This window comes from Dipodomys ordii, unplaced genomic scaffold (assembly GCF_000151885.1).
Source record: "Dipodomys ordii isolate 6190 unplaced genomic scaffold, Dord_2.0 Scaffold43, whole genome shotgun sequence".
NCBI classification, from domain to species: domain Eukaryota; kingdom Metazoa; phylum Chordata; class Mammalia; order Rodentia; family Heteromyidae; genus Dipodomys; species Dipodomys ordii.
Window position 1 is genome coordinate 9,128,919 of NW_012267259.1, and position 21,952 is coordinate 9,150,870.

The 21,952-nt window shown below is 43.5% G+C and overlaps 1 protein-coding gene across 1 annotated transcript in view; it reads right to left on the bottom strand.

Annotated features, from left to right (window-relative positions):
- Window positions 1-21,952, bottom strand: part of Ccbe1 (collagen and calcium binding EGF domains 1) — a 175,360-nt gene that overhangs the window by 17,194 nt on the left and 136,214 nt on the right. Inside the window, exons 3-4 of the mRNA XM_013019018.1 lie at window positions 8,922-8,974; window positions 2,092-2,226 (exon numbers count right to left, since the gene is read on the bottom strand). Of these exons, the coding sequence (XP_012874472.1) occupies window positions 2,092-2,226; window positions 8,922-8,974 (188 nt within the window). The remainder of the gene's footprint in view (window positions 1-2,091; window positions 2,227-8,921; window positions 8,975-21,952) is intronic.

The window sequence follows — 21,952 nt, forward strand, 5'->3', positions numbered from 1 at the left end:
GCAACACAACTGATGACCTGGGGCGGGCCCGGGCATGGCCCTTCTGTTGATAACGTCGATGATGCCTAGCCTGATGCTGACCAGAGACATCTGAAACAGAGCCAGGTGCTGGAAGCGCAGTCCAGCTGTGCAAGCAGCCCTGGGGAGTGTGCTACCCTCATCACACACCCAGGCTGGACTCTGCTCAGGGCTTCCTGCCTTCACATGGCTTGGTGCAGGCCTGGCTAGCCTTTAGAGACCCACCTGGAACACAAGGACCATGAAGCCTGCCCTAAACGCTCCTCAGAAGGGGATGTGAGAAAGCCAAGGGCAACACCCTTCAAGAAGCGGATAGTAGATAAGTAACCTCTCACAAGTAGCTTAGTGGCCTGAGGCTTAAGTTCCCCTTCATAGTTGGGGGTTCTGGAAAGCATGATGGTGACCCAGAGGTCGTTCAGGAATGGCCTCTTCCCACTTAGGAGACATCCTCGCTACTTCTGATGAAAGAAAAGAGCCACAGTGAGTCTGAGTTTCCCCAGGAAGCTTCTGCCTCATAGTGACCCAAGCAGACCCCTGGGTGAGCTGTGGAAATGAGTCATGATAGCATCAAACAAGAGTCTGTGCCAACTGTGTGGCTCATGGGCTTGCTCCCTGCGGTGGCATGGGGTGAAAACAAGAGCCTTTCCCACCATGGGGAGCGGGGAGGCCTGATTCCGTTTCCTGCTCACCGGCTGGAGACACAGGGCAGCAGTGGGTGGGAAGCAGGACCCAGCCGCAGGCCATGCACATGTGGTGGGCAGATAGCGCCCCGCCCTGAACGTTAGGAGCACAATGGCATGGTAGCTGCTCTCTGGACGAGCTGCAGAGGACTCAGCTCTGGTAGGCCATGTGTGTGCCAAGGGGAGGAGCATGCTCATGTCACGTGGGCTCCCTTCCCCGACAGCACAGGCTACGTCCTCTGTAGCCGGCTGAGTCTAGCAGGACCCTCCCTCAGGAGGATTCTCAGGCTGAATGCCTTTTCCTCCAGAAGGAGAGGACATCATTTTTAGTTCAATGTAAGGTGTACAGATCCCCTAGATGCAAAGATCAGGGTAAGGTAGATACCAGAAACTGAAATTCAAGCCCTGGTGCCTAGGACAAGGCCATCTGGAGTGGCTTGGGCCGTCAGAGGGAAGAGTGCGTCCACTCCATTCTCCTTCCTTGGTTAGTGAGAGCACCATGCCCAGACGTGGCAGGGGGAAAACAGGCTTCTAATGGGGTCTCCCGAGAGCCCCTGCTGGGGAGAGGAGAAGGACGTCTAACAACTGGTTGTGGCCCACTCAGGAGCCCCTGCCAGTCCCAGTTCATCCTCCACCTGATTCTGCAACTTCACTGGACAACTTCATTGGTGAAAACAAATGCTCATTTCCAGACTCAGCCCTTGGAGTTGTGACTCACCAGGTCTGGAGGGAAGGCCAAGGACCTATTTACTTTGAAAGCAAACAAGGACAGGTTGCCTATGGAGTGAGCGCACTCTGAAACACGGGGCTCTGGGGGGACAACGGGTCCTCCACTTGCCTCCGGAACTCACAGAATGCATGGTGGGAAAACCTCGTGGCTGGGAAAGAAAGGACGGAGTGGGGGGCTATTGGGGGTAGCTGGGCTGTTTGCTCAGCTGCAGCCCAGGTGGCTGACTCCACTTCCCTCCGACTTTCTTACAACCTGCCTGCTACACGGACACGTTCCTTTTCCTAGCTGTCTTCTAAGAACACGTCTTATTTTGTTGTTTTTATGCCCGATCACTTATGTTCTGCTTCATACTATCCTAGTAACACTTGACATTGTTTCTTTTCTCCAGCTCTTGTCTCACGTTGAGTTAGGATATTATCAGCTCCCTTAGGGAGCCCGGGGACATAGTTGGGTTTTTTTGATCATCAGGATGAAAGGTAGTGAACAATATGGAGAGTAAGTCCAAATCCAACTCCATCCTCCCGAGGATTTAAGGGAGAGGAATCAAAGATCAGAGTGACATTTCTGAGCCAGTCCTGCTCATGAAGAAACATGCCACAGAGATGACACCATCTCACGAGGCATGTCCCTAAGTGCTGGCATCCAACATGCATCCTAACATACCCAGGCAATATGGCTTCTCTCGCTTCCGGTGTCTCTCCCGGTCATATCGGTATCCCGGGTAACAAGTACACAGCACTCGGCCGAAGTTGTCTGTGCACTGCTGCTCACAGGGGGCTTGGGCACAGACATCATAATCTGAAAAAGAAAAGTACAATCACGTGAGCCACGGGAGTTGGTGGGGAGCAACACTCTTTGCTCTTCTAGGAGTTGTATTATTATTATCTTGAAGTAATTATGCAAAGGGATTTCCATTCAACCTGTGAGTATAATGCATCTTGAGCCATGATCCCCTTCCATCATTCTCGTCCATCTCTTCCAAACCCACCCACCTCCCCAGTTTCCTTAATTTAATAAAATACTCATTGATGATTAGGACTGCATTCCCCTCTTCTTCCCCTTGGTCTCACTTTGCCCCCACCTTGAGTTCCGGTTTCCTGGTTTTTGTTATATTACAGATTAATTGTTCAAAGGAGCTACACCAGTGGAATTCTCCCCTGCATAGACCAGGCTTGGTTAACACATTTGTGGATAGCTGCATAGGACCCTGAATATGTGTACCTATAGATTTATAAATTAGATTTCATTTCCACATATGAGAGAAGACATGCATCCTTCATCTCTCTGGGCCTGACTCACTTCACATAATTTTTTTTTCCAGGTCCATCTATTTCTCTGCAATAGAGAGTTCTGTAGTGGATAACTTAGTATGTAGTTAAAAGCAATGGTTAAAAGCAAACGTCACTGTGCTTTCTCTTCTGGGTCCTTGGGTCTTCATCGTTATTCAGAGAGCTGGTGCTTTAGCTGGTGACCAGCTCTCCCGAATTCACTTGGGGCTTATTTTGTCTCCCCACCCTCCCCCCCAAATGGACACAGAGACAGAGAATTCCTTCCAGAAGAATCTACAGAAAGGCCAGCCCTGGTGATGGGTATTTGTGAGAGGAAGGGCCAGAAGTCGAGCAAGAAGAAGAGAAGAGGGGAAGAGGGGAAGGGTAAGAAATGCAGGTAGGCCAGGTTTGGTAGTGCAGGTCTACTCTCTGAGAGACTTGGATAGGTGGTAGGAGCACTGTGGATTGAGTCTAGTCTAGGCAAAGTTAGTGTGAGACTATCTGAGAAACAAACTAAAGACAAAAAGAACTGAGAACATAGCTCAAGTGGTAGGCAGTCTCCTCGGTGAGTGCACGGCCCCTTCAGTACTAAAAAAATAAAACGTGAGAGAGTTCTCAGGGGCAGTGCTTGTATAAGCGAGTGCCGAAGGTATGTGCTTGCAAAGCTTGTGCAAATTGGGGTGCATGCTCGTCTACTCATAAAGAATTAGAGCATCTGCTCCTCTGGGTTTTTATGAGCTGCTATTTCATGAGTTTCTGTCGGGACGTTGGCTCTAAGTCAGGAGCTCAGGCTCAGCATCTGCTCCCAGAGCAGACCCAGCGCATCATCAATCACAGCACTATCTCCCCGGGTGCTGACGGGGACACTCTTCCTGGCCACAGGGGGAGCCTGGATCTGCCGTGAAGGTGAGCAGGAAGGGTTGGCTTAACAAGGATCCATCACTCCCACGTAACTCTGGAGAGCTGTCCTGGTTGTGGGCGCCTTCCCACAGGCGTGACTCCCGGCCTGCTTTCCTGCATGGGTTCTCACCAACCCTGACACAAGCTGCCTCAGGCTGAATGGGTTTTCCCCAAAGAAACTCCACCTCTAGGCAACCCAAGTTGGGAATGCAGAAGGTCTTAGCGTGACTGGAGACGAGCTGTCCACGCATGGCTGCTACTGCCAGAGGAGGAAGAGAAAGGCGGAGAGGAAAGAGGCAGAGAGGCTGTCTAAAGAACTGCGTTGAGGCTTGCTTTGAGCTTCCCACAACCCCTGTGCAGCAATCCCTGTCTGCCTCCACATCTGTGGGTGTTTTCACGCCACATCTCCAGATGGCTAGAACGCATTGCTTCTTTCTTTTAAGCTCTCCCTGTTGATTGCCAGCCTTGGAAGAGGCACATTTAGCTTTTGCTTTCCTTCCTTCCTTCCTTCCTTCCTTCCTTCCTTCCTTCCTTCCTTCCTTCCTTCCTCTCTCCTTCCCTCCCTATCTCCTTCCCTACCTCCCTCCTTCCCTCCTCCCTCTTTCTTTCTCTTTCTCTCTCTCTCTTTCTTTCTTTCTCTTTCTTTCCAGTCTTGGGTTTGAACTCAGGGCCTGGGAGTTGTCCCTAAGCTTTTTATTCAAGGCTAGCACAGTACCACTTGAGTCACAGCTCCATTTCCAGCTTTTTTTTTTTTTCTCACATAAGAGTCTCACAGACTTTCCTGCCAGGGTTGGCTTCAAACTGCTATCCCCACTGATCTCAACCTCCTGCCTAGCTAGGATCACAGGTGTGAATCACCAGTGCCCAGCTCACATTTAGCTTTTCCATTGCCTTACCCACTGCTGCCCACCCAACCCTGGAGTTCTCCGCTTCCCAGGCCTTTCATGGCCAAAAGTTTCATTGACATTTTGTTGGATAACTCTCCAGTGTTCACATTATAGTGATGATATGAAAGTTTTCTGCTGAGCCCTGAAGTCTGATGACCTGAGGCATTAGGAGAGTCTCAGGTACGTTGGCAGTGTCAGATTGAGCCTTTCTATTGATTTCAAACCTGTTCTCCATCCCTTCCCTCAGAGACTTTGTGACTTGAGACTTTAAAAACCACATTTCTTCCTTGACAGCTATTTATCATTGCGGATAAATGATATTGGGTTGCAGAAGGGAAACAGCCAGAAAGACAGAGAGACAGGAAGACAGACAGACAGACAGACAGACAGACACACACACATACACACGAAGAGGAAAGAGGAATATGGACCTCTCTGCTTACTGCTGGTGCTCCCCAAGCCTCATTTCATTCTTCCCCCTTTCTAGCCCTCCAGTAGCTTATTTGGTAGAAGCAGCAGATGTCAATTTGTAGCTTTCCCTACAATTGTAGAACTGGCCTATTACATCCCATTTCTGAGCTACTAGCACCAGCCACTGGGTACAACCTCGTGAAGATATGGCTCCCAGACCCCTAATTGAGAGAAAGAGCACCTGCCACTCATGCCCGGAAGGTCTGGGACGCATCCAACGGCACCTCCTCTGAGCCTAATCGGCCACCATCTCTGCATGCCTAGCCTCGGGGTGGCAGCGCGGGGCGCACTTATCTCTGGGGTGCTGTTGCTTCTTTGCCTTTTCAGTTGCCGGTGTCTAGCCAGCAGTGCACCCTAGTAAATGTGCTCTGCAGTGATGTTTTAGATTTTGGAGCATTTCAGATTCCTAGATTATAGATGCTCAACTCATAAATCTATGAAAACATTCACAAATCCCCAAAATTCTGAAATAGGAATCATTTCTGATCTCAAGCATTTTGGAAAAGAGTTAATGAACCATAGTGTGGTAGCACAGGCCGGTAATTTTTGACTCATAGGAGGTAAAGCCGGAAGGATCTAGAGATTAAGGCCAGCTTGGACTGTATAGCGTGACATTGTCTCACAAAAAGCAGAGAGAGAGACAGAATGAGAGAAAAAATAAGGAGGAGAAGGAGAAAGAGGAGGAAGAGGAAGAGGATGAAGAAGAAGAAGAAGAGAAGGTGAAAGAGGGTGAGGGGTAAGAAAAGAAAGAGCCTCAACCTAAACTAAATAAGTCTTAAATATTCACTGGTTACTTCTGCATTTGATGTCTGGTATTCGCTCTTGAGATTTTCCCAATTAGAGGATCCCACTATGTGTTCCTTCAACTTCACAAGCCCCAGTTGTCTTTTCCTTTGTCCTTTGTCACAGCCGTGCCTTCTCGCTACTGATTCTTCCTTCTATCCACGCTTTCACCTCCAGCCATGCCCAGCCAGCTCCTCTACCCTTACTCTTAGCACCTCGTTACTGGTGGCATCCTAGCCAGTTTTCAAGGGCCACTGTCAGTGCCAAGCCTGCCCTACCTCCTCAACACGGTCTACTCAATCCTGTCAACACGCTAGCTCTCTAGCTCACATATGAGTGCCCACCTTCCAACTTGGCCATTCTCTCTGTGATCTCAGATCCTCCTCCTCCTTCTCTTCCCCCCCTCCTCTCCCCTTCCTCCTCTTCCTCCTCCTCTGGTCTCACTATGCAGCCCAGTCTGGGTTCAAACCCTGGGCTCAAAGCCTCCCACCTCAACCTCTCAAGTGCTAAGATTATAGAGCATATCATCATGCCTTGCTGATCTCAGGTTCATTGAGCCTTGATTTCCTCACAACAACAAGCCTGGCACCAGTGGCTCATGCCTGTAATCCTAGCTACTCAGGAGGCTGAGATCTGAGGATCACAGTTCAAAGCCAGCCCAGGCAGGAAAGTCTGTGAGACTCTTATCTCCAATAAGCCACTAGAAAACTGGAAGTGGTGCTGTGGCTTAAGTGGTAGAGTGCTAGCCTTGAGCTGAAGAGCTGAGGGATGGCACCCAGGTCCAGAGTTCAAGCCCCACGAACAACAAAAAAAGAACAACAATAGTGTCTTTGTGCTGTTTTTAAAATGAAGATAAAATTGGAAAGTGCATTAAACACAGTACCCGAAGCCTGGGAAAAGCTTCCTCTGCTCTGCTTCTTCTGCTATAGGTGCTCATGATTGGCTGGTTACCTGTCAGAGACTAAGTCCCCTGGCTAACGAGAGCAAGCCTCTCCACACAGCTTGTGCTCAACTCCTCTGTTAGCACACACTGACTGTACACAATTAGGAGCTTCACATGCACGCATATAACATTCTTTCATCATATCTGCACCCTGTTACCCTCTCTCCACCCTCTTTTCCTTTTGTCCCTGGCACTCATTTTCTTTTTATCTTTTTTCTTTTTATTGTGAAAATACTGTACAGAGGGGTTACAATTACATGGGCAAGACAATGAGTACATTTCTTATCAAGCATTGTAGCCTCCTCCTTTGTTTCCCCTTCCCATCCCTTCCCAACCTCCCCCCGTCCCTCCACCCAATCCTTCCCGCTCCCCTCCCCCCCCCAAAGTTGTAAAGTTCGTTTTCGACGTAACGACTTGTACATCTTATTGTTGCAATGGGTCCACCTGTATCCCTATTTAAACGATTTGTTTTTCCCCTTCCCCTCCACAAATTATACCAACATCAAATACAGTGAAAGCAGGGGTTAGACTGTGGGGGAGGGACATACAAAGCAACAAAGAAATAATCTTATAAATGCGTTAGAAACAATCGCATGAAAGAAAAAAAAACATTTGAATACATATATTAGGGTTCATTTCCCTAACATCACCTTATCTGACCTTTTCTGCTTGACTCAGACATATACTAGATATTGCAAATAAGGGAAACCATGGGACCTATGTTTCTTTGGGCCTGGCTTACTTCACTTCATATAATTTTTTCCAAGTCTTTCCATTTCCTAACAAATGGGGCAATGTCATTCTTTCTGATGGAGGCATAGAATTCCATTGTGTATATATACCACATTTTCTTGATCCATTCATCTACTGAGGGGCATCTGGGTTGGTTCCATATCTTAGCTATAGTAAATAATGTTGCAATAAACATAGTCGTGCTGGTAGCTTTAGTGTGGCCTTGTTTGTGAACATTTGGGTAAATGCCCAAAAGTGGGATTGTTTTGAGGAACCTCCATACTGCTTTCCAAAGTGGTTGAACAAGTTTACACTCCCACCAACAATGCAGTAAGGTTCCCTTCTGTCCACATCCCCTCCAGCACCTGTTTTATGGGCATCTTGGATGATTCTACAACTTGCCTCTTGTGAATACTGATGCAGCAAACAAAATAGGAACTCTTATACACTTTTGGTGGGAATGTAAATTTGTCTAGCCATTACAGATCATAGTATAAATTTTCTCACAAAGGTAGAACTAGAACTATCATAGGTTATAACTACACTGGAGATTTTCTATATGTATATAAATGCAAATATATTTTTCCTAGTTATAAGCCAGGAAAACCATTAGAGGTCTCTGCGCCCCACGTTCATCAATTCTTAACTGTTTAGCTGGACAAATCAGATCATCCTGTCACCTGGCCAAACAGCAGAGATTAGAAATCTTTTTCCAGAAATGAGCCAAATCCTCTGTTGCAACTACTCAATTCCATTATTGTCATGAAAAAGAAGGCAGAAACAATACTAAGCCTATGAGCACGACTGTGTTTATTCAGACTTCATTTCCTGAATCAGGTGATGGGACAGGTTTGGCCCTCAGGTTTGAGCAGCCACACTTTGCCTCTCCAGTAGCTGGAATTATAGGCATGAGCCACCTCACTCAGTCATGGCAAAATTGCTTTAAAGATCCCTATGACCTCAGTATCAACATCTGCCTGTGAAAATTAAGGATCAGCAAGGAACTTTCCTGAGGTCCTATTAAGTAGAATATGGAAGCATAATACAATCTAAGCTCTTCTGGTTCCCGAGGACCCCGTTCCTATCCCTCACTCTGAAGTGTTCCCCGGGAGATGGGTCCATTTTTATACACCAATACTATGCTAAGCAATATTTGATGATGGTCATGAAAAGGGACAAAAAGTTCAACACACAGCAGACAGGTCCAGCCATCAGCCAGGAGAGGGCTGGGCTACAATTGAGCCATGAAATGCTAACTAGGTAATTGAAAGCTTATTAAGCATAAAGCAGAAGTGTAAAAAAGGTTTGATGTGTGTGAATGAAACATGTAATGGTTTTGACAGAATGTATTATATCTAATGAATCAGCATGTGAAAAATATAATGTCCACAAGAATCATACACAGACACACAGATACCTAACATAGACAACATTTATCCATGTCTACTTGAATTTTATAGACTTCTAATGATTCATTGCGAATAAAGGAAGATCTTTTATAGTACATACCTTCTGGGATACACTGTCCAAGAACAAATTTATACCCTTTGCAGCATTTTTTCCTAAGAGACAAACAAACATGATGATAGATTAAAAATAAAATTGTTACAGTGTTGTCTATCCATCTATTTGTCAGTACTATGGTTTGAATTTGAAGACCTCATGCTTATTAGGCAAGTATTCTACCATTTGAATCACATCCCAGACCTTTTTTTTTTTGCTGTAGTTCATTTTTCAGACAGGGCCTGGAACTTTTGCCTGAGGGCAGCCTCTGAGGGTGAGCCCCCCATCCTCGGAGAGGTACGACATGCCCAGCATGCCCAGCTCCGTTTCTAACAGAGAATGAAATGACCTTGTGCCTAGAAAAACCTGAGGCATAGAAGTGAAATTCTGTTAACATAGTGTAAGAGTAAAATGAAAAGTTTTATCAAAATTACATATCCCTATCTTCTAATACCAGGATCTGCCTCATAATATAGGAAACCAACCATTTAAAACTCACCTAAAGAACCATCAAAGGGGCTGGCTGAAAACCTGATCCGCCACCGACCATAAACCAGTTTCTACCTCTAGTCTATCCAAGTAAATTGACTGCTAGAAGAAACACATTTGCATTCTCACAGTGCTGCAAACTAATAAATAAATCCAGTTCTCTATTCCATCCTCAAGAATGAGGATAGAATAAAGACATTTCTTGAGGCTAAAAACGAATTAAAACATGAAAACTACAATGTATAGGAAGAAGTAAAGAGTACCATGAATGGTAAATATCTGGATAGGCACAAAAGACTTAAAATTTGCCTTTCAAAACTGTACACAAGTGCTTTTTGCAAGATGTATGATGTGTGTAGATGCAATAAATGTGATCATGCTAGGGGAAAATGGAGCTACACTTCTATATTTTGTGTGCAATGGTATAGTACAGACATTTTCCCTGAAGTGGAAATGTCCTCTCTGCTTTTCCATCTCTTGCTTCCAGTACATTCCCTTCTGTGCTCTCCTAGGTGGAGCCCACATGAGCTCACTTCCCATGCCATGCATCAGAAACAAAGACTTAACCAGGATTCACCAATCTCAAGATTATCACCCAAGAAATCTCCAATTGGCTAAGCCATGATTTTAAAATGATAGCTAAACTATCATTTTAAAAACTATTTCTTTGCAACTATAAAAATCATACTCAAGGTTATTTCTGTTGGGATGTCTATGAACACTGATTTTTAGGTGGCTAAATTAAATACAACCTACCAGCTGGGGACTGTACATCACTCACAGCCTCCTGTGGGGACAGATCATTCCCATGGCTCAGTGAAAGTGACACATACTACTGATGTGTAAAATAAGTCTGAAAGCAAGCTCCCACCTGAGGGAAATGGTCAGGGCCATCACCTAGGTCAAAATTGTTTTGACAGATTTATGTTCATTTTTCTACCACATTTCAATACAAATAAGGCAACAATTACTTTCTATGTTTGCAAATTGTTATCCTTTAATTACAGTATTGGTCAAATTACATTCTCTGGCTTGTCTCCTGGGTGAATTCTCATTTAGAAGAGAAACCTAAGTAATCTCTAGAACATAAGACATTAAATAAGGACTTTTGAATTTTACATAATCGAGAAGTCTGAATCCAATCAGTACAGCAATGTCATTTCATTCCTCTCCCGGTATCATTTCCCACATGCAGCGCAGCTGTGGCAGGAAACTTCGAAAGCACAAATAGGGCTGGGCACAGGTGGTTCATGCCTATTATCTACCTACTTAGGAAGATGAGATCTGAGGAACATGGGTCTAAGCCAGTGCAGGCAGGGAAGTCCATAAGACAATTAACCACCAAAAGACCAGAAGTAGAGCTATGGCTCAAGTATTTAGAATGCTAGCCTTGAGAGACAGCAAAAAAGCTCAGGGACAGTGCCTAGGCCATGAATTCAAGCACCAAGGACTGGTGCGCGCGCGCACACACACACACACACACACACACACACACACACACACACAAAGCATAGCAGTGGGTTTTCATGATGGAAAGAGTGCATTTAGGATGCTCTAAAAACAGATTTGAGCAAAATAGCCTAGGTTCCCTTCCTCCTACTATACATTTCCTTCTATCCATCCACACATTCATCCAATTTTTCAATATTAATGGCATATAGCAATGTTCAGACCATTCTCATTTGAAATAATTTTCAACCATATCCAAAATATAATATAATCTTACATGCCAAGGGAAACCCATGGAGAATAGATTGATGATGATGATGATGATGATGATGATGATGATGACGATGGTGATGATGATTTAGACCAGATGTAAAGGATCTACCTTTACATTGTATGGAACTTAAAACTCAAGTCTGGTTTCTCATGGTTTTTAAAAGAGTCCAAGCTCCAAACAAGCAAACAGAAAACCAACTTTAAAAGAAGTATTCATTAAAAATTTACAGTTATTATCTACTGTATTACTTGCAGCCATCCTGCAGAAAGCTGTAAGAGAGGGAATGGTACACTACATGGATTGGAAGTCAAGTGGTCTGTAAGAAAGCTGCACTGGGGGAAGGAAAACATGTGGTTTTGATAGTCAAATCTGACGTCTAGCACTGCATTGAAACATGTGGTTCTATTTGTTTCTGTTTAAATACTGTGGCTAAGGTATAATCTCCTAGATGCCGAAAGTCATTTTGAAGTTCTCAAAATGGAGAGGATACTTGCAAGCTCTCTGAACGTGAAACATTAAACTTGGACACTGTCGCCTTTTTGAGCATTTTAAGGACTTGAGCTTGTCCACACAATTGAGCCAGAAGCAATTTTTTTTTGAGATAGGTCTGATTAAGTAGCCCATGCTGGAAAGTATCACCATGCCTGGCTCTGTTACATGCTTTTTGAAGGAACTAAGTGATAATACAGCAATCTGAAATGCTTTCAAAGGTTATAGAGCTCTAGCAGGAGAAGATCCAAGTTTGCTGATGGATATGCGTTATTTAAACATCCCCTCCGCTCAGAATTAACTTTCTCTTGGGGTTTGTCCTTAATTACGTCACTGAGCCCAGCCCTACTCCAGGGCAAGGGTAATTAAGATTCCCAAGCATCCTCCTGCCGACCCCAGAATTCCTGGCCAACATGTCATAATTTTGTATGTAAAAACACTCACTGATCCTAAATTTGCATTTAAAACAAATACTGAAATATTCCAATGTCTCTAAATAAACCCCAATGATGTATGTTATACTATTTCAAAGCTTACTTACAACTTAATTTATGTATAAAAAAGTTGAGTTGGCCAAAGTGAAATCTTATCATGCAAGCCAGGGTGCTCATCAGCCCCAACTACAAACACTGCTGTGCAGTTTGTATCTTTAAGAAAAACAAACTAAGATGAGGAAATCTCATGGAGACTCCAGGGAGGCGGTGGTTCTTAATGTGCTTCAGGTGTTGTAACTTGATTTTCCAAATGCAAATACTCTTCTCAGTTTTTGGCAAAGGGAAATGATCGTCAGATAATTGTGACATAGATAAAGCAATGTCTGGTACAGGCTTTCTTGATTAAGGCATTTCTCCTGGGTGCTCCTGAGAATTATCGCATGTAAAAAATTATGAACACAAATGATGCAGCCAGGAATACATCCCCGCAGCCAGGTGTGTGTAAGAGGTTTGAGGAGGAAATGCTAAATCAAGGAGATGAAGATAACAGAGATCACATCATCAGGCTGTGTGCTGAAGGTTAGTGTTGCGCTAGGAAAAGAATTTTTAGAATTCTGCCTACAGAATTAGAGGACTAGAAGGGATCTTGTTGGAACAAGCGAGTCAGCAGATAAATTAAACTCTCACTGCAATTGAAGGGTTAATCTTACGTTGATCCTAAGATCAACTTGGGCTTTCCCTTGCATAACTGCCTTCTCACGCACCTCATATACAGATTTCTTTTGTTCAATCTATTTTTGTTATTATTAAGGTGTTGCACAAAGGTGTTACAATTCCATAAACCGGGTGACGAATACAATTCTCTTGGACAATCTCTCTCTTCTTTTGCTTTCCTTGTTAGATTTCTTTAAAAAAAATTTTAATATATTGCATTGGATTGTCTTTATTTTCTTTTTTGGCAGTACTGGGACTTGAACTCTTGGGCTCATACTTGTTAGGCAAACATACATACTTGTTTTGCATGAGTCTATTGCACTTTGGGTTTTTTAAATAGGGTTTCACACTCACTTTTCTGGGGCCAGTCTCAGACCACGATGCCCCTACTTCTACCTCCTGAGTAGCTGGTACTCTAGGCACTACATAGAGAGAACTGCAATTCTCTCACCACCACACCTGTTAAGAGCAGTGGAATTTATAAAGAGTATTCTATAGATTTTGGTATCAAGTTTTGTGTAGTAGATGCAGTCCTGGTTTGGGGTCCAGCAAATCTGGTTTATGATTTTGGCTTTGACCCTTTACAAGGTAGGTAGATGACCTCAGGCTTATTTTTTAAATTTTGTGAGTTTGTCTCCTCAGCATAAAGCAATACTTGCCTTCTAGGTCATTAACATAAAGAAGGGGCCTAGCCTGCGGTCAACATAGTGTTCTTGCTGCACTTTATGAAAACAGCTACTTTGTGAATTTGTCCAGTTGCTTTCACCTTACAAGTCATCTATTTCTCCCATTGCTTAATCAATAGCAGCCATACCTCTTCTAAAACCGAATGGGGGTGAGAAGGTGGAGAGACAAAAACTTCTGATTTTGAGATGAAAGAATAGTAATATTTCTGTCCCCTTTTCTTTCTTTAGGTAAAGCTCAAGTAATAAGAACAAGAAATAAACTTGCCAACCCTATACTGAATGGACTTAGGAGATCCCTCTAACTTTGAACGATGGAACATGAATGTGGTGAACTGATGGAAGAGGGCCAGTGATTTTTGCAGAGTGGAGTAATTTCAAATCCAGGTGTCTCCAGAGGGGGTTACCAGGGAGAAACAAGCCAGCCCACCATAAAAAACCTCCACAATGCTTAGAAAGTGGAGGCACCAGCTATTGCAGAAAGTGGGGGCCAATGGACAGCAAGTCTGATAAAAAGCTTGACTTCCAGTCTCATTCCAACTTCAGCCAGTTCAACTGAATATTATTTGATTACTTCTGCAAGAGATATATGATTTTTGGAAAATTGTATCCAAGATGTTCAAGGCTCCAGAACATCAAAATAGACTCCTAAGCAGAAGGTCCCATTGGTACAGTCTTATACAACACACATAGTTTCCAAATTGTATTCAAGAATCCCTTCAATTGAGGATTTCATCCCCAAACAAAGCCCCCCTCATCAGTGTCTTCTAAAGGCATATTGAATGGTGTCTTCCTCACAGCTACTCAATGCTAAATGAAGGAGAGATCCGAATCTGCACATTTGATGCTCCTCAGTCTGCCCAAGTTGTAGTGTACCACAGAAGAGAGGCCATGAGAACCTCCAGCCAGCACTATGTTTCCTCAGGACCACATTTAAAGGACTCAGAGTTTAAATGTGATTCTTAATTTCTCTGTAAAGTTCCTTAGAGAATGTTTCCTCTCTTCCCTTTAACCTTTTTTCTCCTGACTAAAATCTTTATTGAGTTTTGCATAACTTCCCATGAGCTGCTAGAATTCCTTTGTACACTAGAGCTCTGAAAAGAGAAGCACATAAAATGATTCACTTTCTATTTAGGCATGCTTGGTCCTGCTTTTTAACCAAAAACAAAGCCCTTCCTAGTAAAGGTCATAGCATCACATTTTATACCAGGGGTGACAATGATCAAGACATATTTTATTCATAAATGGCTTTGTTAAGTGACAACTCCTCTGTACAACTACCTAGGATAAAACATTTTTTAAGTAAATTCAAAATAAAGCCAGTGCTCCCCACCTCCAATCTAGCTATTTATCTACATATAAGGTTACTACCAAGTTTTGGTGACAGTATTGAGAGCCATAATTAAGCTATGTGACATGGGTTTCTAGGATATTCACCATCACTGATGGTCAACATTAAATGAAGAAGAGCTGGACGCTGGTGGCTCACGCCTGTAATCCTAGCTACTCAGAAGGCTGAGATCTGAGGATCGCGGTTCAAAGCCAGCCTGGGCAGGAGAGACTGTGAGACTCCTATCTCCAATAAACCACCAGAAAACCGAAAGTGGCACTGTAGCTCAAGTGGTAGAGCGCTCGCCTTGAGCTGAAGAGCTGAGGGACAGTGCCCAGGCCCAGAGTTCAAGCCCCACGACCGACAAACAAACAAACAAAAAAACATTAAATAAAGAAAAGTTAACTGTAATTCCTAACAAATATAACAATAACCATATGATCTAGCCATTCCATGTCTGGATATATACTCTAAGGAAAAGAATGCAAGGGCTCAAAGATATTTATACACCAATATTCATAGTGATACTATTCACAATAGCACAACCCAAATGTCCATTGGGGAAATCATAAACAAACATGGGATATACAGACACTAGGGTCCTGAGAATAGAAGTGAATAAAAGGATTCACTTTCTATCTAGGCATTTAAAAAGAAAATGGTGACATGTGCTATAATATGGAATCAGCTTTAAAGATAAAATACTAATCAAATTAAGCTAGACACAAAGAGACATATATTATAGGATTCTACCAACAGGAGGTACTTAGAGCTGTCTAGTTGATAAGTTCATCAACACAGAAAATAAAATGGCAGTTGCCATTTTACAGAGAGAGGGAAGTGAAGATTGAGTGTGTGTGCATGCATATGCTGGTACTGGGGGCTTGAACTCAGTGTCTTACAATCTGGCTCTACTTTTTCTGCCTACCACTTGAGCCATGCTTTCAGTCTGGCTATTTTTTTGGATGGTTAACTGGAGATAGAGTCTCCTGGATTTTCCTTCCCTGGGCTGGCTTTGAATAGTGATCCTCAGATTTCAGCTTCCTGAGTAGCTAGGATTATAGTGGGAACTCACAGGTACCTGGCAAGACTTGCTGGTGAATGGGAATAGAATTTCCACTTGGGAAAAATGAGAAAGTTGTGGAGACGGCTGGTGGTGATGGATGCAGAAGAAGGTTAATGTTCTAAATGCCACTGAACAATACATAAAAGAGATGAAAGTAGTAAATTGTATTTGTATGTTTTACTGTACAATACAATGATCAAGTGAAGCAATAGTGTGGTTGAAGTCATTCCTTAGCCATTAAAACATGATCATGGGGTTTGAATTGCAGGAAGTCTGTGTGGAAGGCAGGGTTACCCTCCAGGGTTGCATTTTCCAACAAGACTATGAGTGATCAGTTTGCATCCAACCAATATTTTATCATATATTCAAAAGATAGAACATCAGTGGATTATAGTTTCTGGGGCTTGGAAATGAACTTCCTAGATTTGAATGCATACTCTCTAATTTCCATCTGCAGGTCTTGGATAATTGATAAGTCCCTCCATCTTGTCCTCATCTATAAAATGACATAGTAATAGTGCCCACCCCCTAGACTCTGGGTGATTGATATTTAATGAATTCAAATGCAGAGAACTTATTAAGTGTTGGTAACACATCAGCCCCAGCAGAAAATGTAAAAGGCAATCTCTGATTTCCCTGTTGTGTCCTTTGCCCAGAGAGCATCTCAAGGACACTGTGTGTGCTGTAGATCTGGAAGAACAAGGTACAAGCAGCCCTCAGGGAGACACTAATCAAGCTTGGCTTCACGTGGTAGGTGCTCAGTCTTCACTGAGAGTAAGCACGGAGACTGGGGCCTCTTGTTGTGTCTCCATGTTCTACTGCACAATGAAGATTTTTTTTCTCAGCTAGCAGGAATGGAGAACCATGCAGGCCACTGAGCCATCTTCTTCGCTGTGTACATTATGATATCCACCTCAATGAGAAGATGATTTTACTAAAAGAAGGCCTGGGACCTCCCAGGAGACATCAGTGACAGCCCCCACATCTGAGAATGCACGTGGTCACCCTCAACTGCTGTTTCCACCAGCCTCTCATCTCCCGTACTTATTACTGTACCCCAGAAAAGTAGGTCAAAAGCCATAACAGACAGATGGACACCAGAAGCCAGAGGGTTTTTTTTTTGGAGATGAGAGCCTTGGATTCATTTACTTCCTCTTTGTAACTACATCTATACTATATCTGTTAGCTCTCTCTTGACCCAGTTTGCTTCCTTCCTGGAGATACAAGTGTGTTTCCACCCCATCAACCATCATCATCTCGCACTCTGTCATAACCGTGCCAATCAGGATTCCCTAGACGAGCCAGGGAGGAATTGCCATTCAGCAGTGTCATCCACATGAACAGCTTAGGTTTCAACTCAGTTGTTTTTGACCAAGTTACTAGGAGCTCAGAAAGTCCAGAAATTACTTTAGGAAATTACAGTATCATTTACTAGGACATTTATACTTTCCTCTTTGCTTCCAACTACTATTTTGTCAGTGGCTTGCTTTACAGGCCACTTTAATGGGAACAATTTTCTCATTTGTGAGGCATGTTTAGACTGCTACCTCTGCTGACATGCATTCCTACAGCTGGTGAGTTTTGGAAGCACTGCTAGTTGTGAATCTTACACCGTGGGTCATCGTCAGGGGACAGTTGAGGCAAAGAGATGCTTCCCTGGCAGCACTGTGGTTCTCTGTGGGCAGAGACATTGGAAGACACCATCCAAAGTCCTGGAGATTTATTTATTCTGAATTTATCCTTAACTCAGTAAGCCTTCTAGGAACACAGGAATCAGTAATACCATGATTATAGCTTTTATCAAGCACTGTATTACACAAGATAAACTGCCTCATTCTCCCCTCTGGACTTTTTTCTACAGTTTGGCCATTGCTTCCTAACTCCTATCCTCCTCAAAAGGGGGTGGAATAGGATGAAGGGGAGCTCTTGTCCTATATTTCCTTGCGCGCGCGCGTGCGTGCGTGCGTGCGTGCGTGCGTGCGTGTGTGTGTGTGTGTGTGTGTGTACTTCTGGGGATTGAACTCAGAACTTGAAAACACCCTACTCCAGGCATCTGAGCTACCTCTCAGCATCTTGCTTTTCAGTTTGTTCCTTTCCCTGGGCTGGCATCAGGCTGCCATCCTGAGTGGCTGGAATATAGAGGTGTCCTACTATGCCTGGCTTCTGTTGTACAATTTCAACTCCCACTTTTTTTTTGCCTACAGCTCCTAAGCTGTAATTCTCTGGGATCTCCAGAGCCTTCATTTTACTTACTTATATTTTCTAAATTTTCCCTACATATTATTTTTGTAATGAGAAAATGTGATGTTTTAAATCTAATATAAAACTCAATTTCATTACCAAGCCAAAGGGGGGGGGGAAACTCAGCTTCTCTAAATGGACCAGAAATCTAAAGCAAATTACCTATTTTAAAATATTATCTTCTGTTCCCTAAAATCACACAAATAACCACCCCTCCCCCATCTAGCAGCAACCCTGTCAAGTCATTCCTGCAGCAGAGACGGCTGTTTCTCTGTATTTTAATTTCCTGTTTTTTTTTTTTTCTACAGAAGAAAGCCAAATTACAGCTGAGCACATAACCATCCAGAACGAACGCCGCATTCCCCAGTCTCTCATCCTTCCAGATACAGTCTGTGATGTAGTCTGGCCAATGGGATGTGAGCAGTCATGAGAATTGCTACTTTTAGGTGGTGCCCTGTTCGTGGAGGGAACCGTGCGCTCCCCTCCGCTACCTTTCCATGAGGGGTAAGTAACGGTGCTGGTGATGCTCTAGCTTGGCCGTGTGAGGTCAACACCTGGGTAATGGGTGAACCGATGCCAAAGCAAACATCCTACAATACTGCTCAGTCACCATAGCAGCCAAAGACACCCGACAGCCTTGTGTGAGGGTGGAAAAAATCCATCCTGCTTAAATTATTATTGTTGGTTTCATTTATTGGAACCTAACACACATTCAAAGCCAAAGTGACAGGAGGAATTGGCTTCATGGAGAAAGGCTACTGAAATGCAAGGTTAGTAAGCCAACAGGGGCCCCAAGAACACAACTTTTATTCTGTTCCAGTAACAATCATTCATTTGGAGCCCCTGAATCTTTTGTAAAATGCTGATCCTTGAAATGTAAATGGCTGGAACCTTCCATGTAAATTATCTAAATCCAAAGGATGTTGTGCCTTGACAGGCTATACCCTCTCTTTTTACCACCAGGTGTGAGCAGATTTTCATTGGCCCTCAGCTCTCGTTTTTCTACCCTTGACAATGTGAGGCATTTCCGGAGATCTCTATGCAGGGGCACGCCACCATAGTTCACGCATTCAACATTCTGGCCCCAGTTCTCCTGCTTGGGAATTAAGTGAGGAAGTCTGACAGCTTCACTTGTACTGACTTTTTAAAAGATGGAAAGATAGATCAGATATCTTCTTTCATAGTTATTTGATCATGATGTGACATGTCCCATTCCTCCATACCTAGGGTCCTTCAGTGAAATACAACAGTTTAAGTCACTAGCAGGAGACCCAACCTCACAGTACACATTTTAATTCAGATTAGTTAAAACCAGAAACATTGAATGTGACTTAATTTAACAACTTCTGATTAAGAATGTACTATGTAAATATTATGCATTTCGATGTGTTGTTTGGTTCTAACTCTCTCTTACTGAGGGGCAAACAGAAGCCCCCATCCCTTAAATATTATGTTAGTAGTTGAGGTGCAATGTGAATCCAGGCTGCTGGGATGCAGATACCACCTCTTCCCTAAGCCGATGGTACAGGAGAGAAGATGACAAAGACTAGCAACTTATTCTCCATGACACTCGGTGTGGGCACAGCGACGCATGACACAGGCAGCATTAACAATATCACAGAGACACAGAACTATGGAGTATGATGGGAGTTGCTCCTGACTCAGACAGACACAGCAGGCTACAGAGGAGCCAGCTTCGTGGGGACACAAAAGGGAGTGTGGGTAACTCATTGATGACCAGTTTCAATACCAGTTTGGCCCCAAGACAGGGTCTCAGTTGCACAATGTCTTTTTCCCTCTAGGAAATGATTTCTTATATCCTTGGCTCAGGAAGATAGTCTTTAAGGTATATTTTACCAGCATAAGTCTTTTTAAAGATCATTCAGAAACATTTTTTTAAAGATCATAAAAAATGCAATAAAAAGCGGGGCGCTGGTGGCTCACGCCTGTAATCCTAGCTACTCAGGAGGCTGAGATCTGAGGATTGTGGTTAAAAGCCAGCCCGGGCAGGAGAGACCGTGAGACTCCTATCTCCAATAAACCACCGGAAAACCAGAAGTGGCGCTGTAGCTCAAGTGGTAGAGTGCTCGCCTTGAGCTGAAGAGCTGAGGGACAGCGCCCAGGCCCAGAGTTCAAGCCCCATGGCCGACCAAAAAAAAAAAAAAAGCAATAAAAATCATATATTAAATATATTAAAATCATAGGAAATGAAAAGTCATCATAAATGTTCCTTGTCAATGGTAGACCCACTTTTCAACCCCTATACATTCCTTGGTAGCTGATGTATAGTTTAATGAGAAGGGAGGGGCCTCCCGATCTCTATAATTGAGTTTATTGTGGAGTTTATGCTCTTTGCCTTTTCTCCTTGCTTTTACAATAGGAAGAGATGATAGGACTTAGACTAATAAGTCTTTCCTCTGACAACGATGTTAGTCTTGGCTCTGTGATGAAAGGAAGCTTTCAGGAGAGTATCGTCTAGGGTATGGCAGGACGTGCTGTTGCTCAGCTCCCGACTGTTGACCATGAACTGGGAGAGGGCAGGGGCTTAGCCTCCGCAGTTGCAGCCACTTCGCCTGGTGTCTGAAGCATCACGTTTACTGGGTGTATTTTCACTGACTTGTAATTGACGATAGCCCTTGACTTGGGGAGAGCCTATCCAAGACACCATTTATAACGACAAAGTTTTCTCTCTTCCTCCTCTTCCCTCTTCCCTTGTGTTTTCTTTTTTTCTGTCCCCACTGTGAGCTCTTGTTCTTCTTCCTTCCTCCTTCCCTGCATTACAGAGTTTAGAAGGAATTGGAGATTGGCAGGAACTGACTGAAGCAGTGCCAGGCACATGGTGTAACCTCAGTAATATTTCTTGTAGGAAAGAATGACAAAACAGATCATTTTTTATCATCTTTCAGCCTCATGGGACCTAAAATATTCAAATTTATCTGAAGTAAAATACCATCCATGCTGCTGTTTGCAATGCAGAACCAAGAGTTACAGGCGGTCCAGGAAAGCTGTCCAGGGAACCAATAGGTTCCACTGGACTCAGAATCTAGGTGTTGATTGGCAACTTCACCACCTGATCTGGGATGGGTTTTTTCCATATTCTAGGCAATCCCTCTAACACTGAACTATATCTCCAGCTCTGGTAATATGGACTTCCATTTAGAAGGTATGACTGAAACAAGCCTATGAACAGATACAGAAACAATGTTACATAGTATCAGGGTTACAGATAGCTTTTAAGGACAGGCAGACTTGAGTTTAGGACTTGATTCTTCCACTTCTCACTTAAGTAAGTGACAAAAGTTGCATATAAGGTTACAGTTCAGCTTGTTCTGCAGAGTAGAATATCAATACGGTACTTCATGAAGGCTATTGTGAATATTAAATGAGGTGTATAAAGCATTCAGCATCGCACCCATTGTATGGCTAATGTCAGGTGAAGGGCAATAATAAGAATAGTAGTAATATGAATGTAGTTCTTTTGTTATCTTCTTACAGTAAAGGAGCTAAGGTATACATGAATTGAATGCTTAACATGGGTATGATAAAGCATTGCAAAATGTAAGCATGAATATCAACAGGTAACTAATGAATGCTGGTCTGAGGCAAGCCACTGGTAGAAAATAGAAAGAGATGTAAGACAAAAAGATCTTAGACTATCATAGAGGACAAAGAACATCAGAAATGTTCTCAGCAGTATGAGCTTTATAATAATAAAATATCCAAAATGCCCTAAAATGCCCAACTTATCAGTAATTTCCAAAAGCTGGCAGGTCCCATCTGGTATGGTCTGAGGATTCTTCGGGGATATGATTCTGATTTTTATGGATAAAACCACAAAAGGCAGAAGGGGGCATGCAGAAATGCATGA